At 33.1% G+C, this 1656-nt stretch overlaps 1 protein-coding gene across 1 annotated transcript in view; it reads right to left on the bottom strand.

Annotated features, from left to right (window-relative positions):
* The window catches only part of LOC111689575 (insulin-like growth factor-binding protein complex acid labile subunit), a 4296-nt gene extending 3142 nt beyond the window's left edge, over positions 1-1154 (bottom strand). The window contains exon 1 of the mRNA XM_046956096.1: positions 137-1154. Within this exon, the coding sequence (XP_046812052.1) occupies positions 137-1018 (882 nt within the window). The 5' untranslated portion in view covers positions 1019-1154. The remainder of the gene's footprint in view (positions 1-136) is intronic.
* Positions 1155-1656: the final 502 nt, after the last annotated feature.

A 1656-nucleotide genomic window follows, 5' to 3' on the forward strand; every position in this document is an offset into this window, starting at 1 on the left:
ATCGTTTATTAAATTTTCTTTAGAAAAATCGAAAAAATCGATTTATTTCATATAACGATCTTATTTTAGATAAAGATAGTTCGATGAAATTTTCTTGGATGAAATTTTCTTTAGAAAAATTTTCTTGTAAACTCACCACCAAAGCTTCCAAGCCCAGGAAAACATCCTCTTGTATTTCCATTAAACGGTTATAGGACAAATCCAAATCAACAATTTCAAAATCCTTTGAAAAGGTCATGTCATCCAGTGTTGCCAACTCATTGAATGACAAATTCAAATGCTGCAAACGCGTTAAACTTTTAACTTTCAAAAAATCCAAATTCGTTAATTTATTCCCCTCCAAACGTAATGTCCTCAAGTGAGAGTTTGTGCCAAACGATTCATCCTCAATATCTTCGATGGCATTAAAATGCAAAGCCAAATACGACAGACGATGCATGCCATGAAAGTTACGATTCTCTAAAGCAATTAAACGATTTCTACCCAAATTTAAATATTTTAAATGTGGCATCCAACGAAATATACCATCATCGATGTCTTCCAAAAGATTACCCAACAGATTTAAACGCTGTAAATTGGGATAACGCGAGAAACTCTTTAATGTAAGTTCCCTTATGGCGTTGCGTTTCAAATCCAAACTTATTAAAGAGGACATTTGTTCGTTCGACCATGATTTAACATGAGTTAAATTATTATGAGCCAACGATAATGAACGCAAATGTTTTAAACCATGAAAAGCATAATCTTCCAAAAACGACAGTTGACTGTCGGTGATTTCCAAATTGGTAAGGGCAGTGAAGCGTATGAAAAATGCATTCTCCAAGGTGGGTATATAGCAATGATGAACATTTAAGTCTGTGATGGCATTGAAATCCGGAAATTGAAACAACTTATCTTTGTTGCAATTGTGCAACGATAAAGATAGACCAGAACCGGGTCGCAAAGCATTGCTGGCGACAGGAGCAATGTTACGTAGTACACAAATCAGTAAAATTAAAAAATAATATTTAAGGAACATATTTTTTTTGCTGCAGAAATTGATTGTAAACTTATTGTTGGATCGTTTTGTCTTTTTTTGCTTTTTTAATGTTGCTGTTTTGCTGGATTTACTTTAGTTCTTCTTTTACTCTTTCAACATTTTATTAATTCAGTTACACGTTCTAGAGGGAAAATATGCAGATTTTTAAATTAAATTAAATCTTTTGCTATTTATATCCTCTACCACAGAAAAAGTTGTATTCAAAGTTGCACAACAAATTTGTCGAAACTATAGGAATATATAGTTATCGACTGAGCAATAGACCACTACTTGTGCTATTGACTTGCAAAACAGTACAGTCAACTATTTATATAATTAATAAACTATTCTCTCTACTGTTGACTGTACTACCAACTATTAAATAGACTGTTGACTAATATGGACCAGGCTATTGATTATAGTATAGGCTAGACTATTCACTTGGCTATTGACTAGACTACCTCCTAGACTACTAAAAGGAGCATTGACTAGACTACAAACTAGGTACCAACTAAACTATTAACTAGACAACTAACTGGACTAATGACTAGGCTATGACTAGACTATGACTAGACTATGACTAGACTATGACTAGACTATGACTAGACTATGACTAGACTATGACTAGACTATGACTA

Source organism: Lucilia cuprina, chromosome 2 (genome assembly GCF_022045245.1).
Source record: "Lucilia cuprina isolate Lc7/37 chromosome 2, ASM2204524v1, whole genome shotgun sequence".
NCBI classification, from domain to species: Eukaryota; Metazoa; Arthropoda; class Insecta; order Diptera; family Calliphoridae; genus Lucilia; species Lucilia cuprina.